This window comes from Micropterus dolomieu, linkage group LG09, assembly GCF_021292245.1.
Source record: "Micropterus dolomieu isolate WLL.071019.BEF.003 ecotype Adirondacks linkage group LG09, ASM2129224v1, whole genome shotgun sequence".
NCBI lineage: Eukaryota > Metazoa > Chordata > Actinopteri > Centrarchiformes > Centrarchidae > Micropterus > Micropterus dolomieu.
The window spans coordinates 4,292,278-4,294,614 of record NC_060158.1 but is presented as its reverse complement, the minus strand read 5'-3'; the positions used below and the strand labels follow the sequence as shown (position 1 = coordinate 4,294,614).

Here is a 2,337-nt window from a genome sequence, read left to right as displayed (position 1 = left end):
ATTAGTTTGTATATTGAAAAACAGTTTTGTTTGGGCCATCTTTGGTTATGAAGGTTTCTGGTGCTGATCTGTGTTCATATTTTCTTTTAACTGGAAATCATTAAAATAGCTGTGATCCAGTACGAGGCTGAGGTCAAAGGTCATGAGAAAAACCTTTCTCATTACAGTTTTTCACAATTGCTAAGATCAAATCAAACACTTGCCTCAAAACCATTTGATTTGTGCTCAAAATCAAACAATGCTTTCAAAACATAAACACAGCCAGTCAATAGGTAAAACACTACAGAGCATCTCGTCCAGGGCATGTAGTTACAGAAAATGTTTTTTTGCGTAGAGGAAACAAATTCTCCAATTTAAAAAGTATAGTAATCACAACTTAGTACAGTAAATATGTAGTATACTGTAAGTACTGCAAGTAATACAGTATTGAATATCTGTATATTTAAATACAGTAAGCTCAAAGAACAAAGAAAACTATAAATGACAAGCACATTACACTCAAAAATGTTGTGCAACTTCAAAATCAGTACAGTAAGAGACTTCATCCACATCACATGCAATCTTGTCCCTCGCCAAGCAAAGGAGGAAAACCCTCTGTAGTGCTGGAAGCAGACTGACTGTAACAACACTCCACACCTATCTCACCACAGGCCATTTATATTGGCCGTAAGAGATTTTCCATTGTAAATGAGTTTCGGTCATAGACCTTCCACCATCAGGCAGAGAAACATTATTCTGTTGGACTGAAGTAAGGTCTGTAGGTTGAAGGTAATCATTTATGAATCACTGGTTGCTGGTTTATGTTGAACCACTTGCTTTGTGGGACACCACAGTGAAAGCTGACATTGTCACGTAGACAGGATGTACTGCCAGCTGATGGACCTGCAGCTCACGCTCAAACACAAAATTCCAACGACAACCCAGAAAAGTAAGAAGATGATCAGTTATAGCCCCAAGGTTGAATAAGGGTAGAGAAACTGTCCCTTACTTATAGCTTGGTCAAAGGGTGACATTGCCACTACGCTGGCCAGGGACCTGACCACATATTGGTTTGATCACATCATTAGAAACAAGTGTGCAGAATTATGAGTTGTTGTGTGTAAATGATGACAGTTGTGTAGTTGTGTTTAACTTTTGGCGCATGTATTTAACATTTTGCAACACAAGTGCATCACAGTGCAAAATGTGTTTTAGTGAGTGAGAATGTGTTAAGAGTTTTGCAAAAAGAGGATGAGATTTGCAAACAGTGTCTAAACTACCTGAATTTGTTTAAGGTTTTGCACAATGAGCCTGCACAATGGAGCAGCTTTTCTCCCCAAAACAGAGTGCACAGTGCCTGCTCCAGCAGGTACTATCTTGAGGCCACGAGATAGTATTGTGAGGCCACGACGTAAAGTGGACCTTGGGGTGCTCCGTAGTTCTCCTCCTCTGAAAATGTCAAATGTTGTTTAATGACTTGCTTGGATCCCGATCATTGCCCCTTGCGGCTATATTTTTTATTGAAGTTGTTTTGATACATGTTCATTGGTGGTTAGAGCAACAGTGAAATGTTCAATCTATTTGATGAAATTGTGTGTGTAAAGCATGTGTGTTTGTGTGTGTGTGTGTGTGTGTGTGTGTCCTCAGTGAAGTGTATCAGTCTCTGCAGTAGCTTCCAGCTGCAGCAGTCAGTTCAGTTTCTGTTCAGTCTGACTGAGGGAGGTTTTTGTACGACGCTTTTTCACTGTGTGAACACATACTGACTGTTGATATAGTGGAGACTCTGACAGTAGTAAACTGCTGCATCTTCAGTCTGGACTCCACTGATGGTCAGAGTGAAGTCAGAGTTTGATCCACTGCCTGTAAAACGACCTGGAATCCCTGATTCTCGAGTGCTAGCAAAGTAAATGAGGAGTTTAGGAGTTTCTCCATCTCTCTGTTGGTACCAGGCTAAAAGGTGGTTGTTGCTCCAAACACGAACATTCTGACTGGTCCTACATCTGATGGAGACGGAGCCTCCCAGAGCAGAGCTCACTGCTCCAGGCTGAGTCACTGTGACCTGGCCTCTGGACTCTGAGGATACAGAGACAAAAACATAAAGCAGCGTCATGGTTTTGTGGGCTTCATTTCAGAGGGACGGATGTTCATAGAGGAGAGGAGTTTGATTCTCTGGACTTTACCTGTGAAGCAGCAGCAGAGGAGAGTCCAGATGAGGACGCAGATCAAAGTCATGTTTTTGATGAGGAGGATTTCTGTGGCTTCTGTTGTCATGAAGGACAGCTGTCAGTCATCCAGTGTTCAACTCTCAGGACTATAAACTCTCCCAGAGCACTGGAGCATGGTGCTGCTGATGCAAAG

General features: G+C 41.9%; 1 gene segment (V, D, J or C); it reads right to left on the bottom strand.

Annotated features, from left to right (window-relative positions):
• Positions 1 to 1,593: 1,593 nt before the first annotated feature.
• LOC123975988 lies at positions 1,594 to 2,214 on the bottom strand. The segment is given in 2 exon segments: positions 1,594 to 2,052; positions 2,160 to 2,214. Coding segments are annotated over 2 exon segments (384 nt in total).
• Between the last annotated feature and the right edge of the window lie 123 nt (positions 2,215 to 2,337).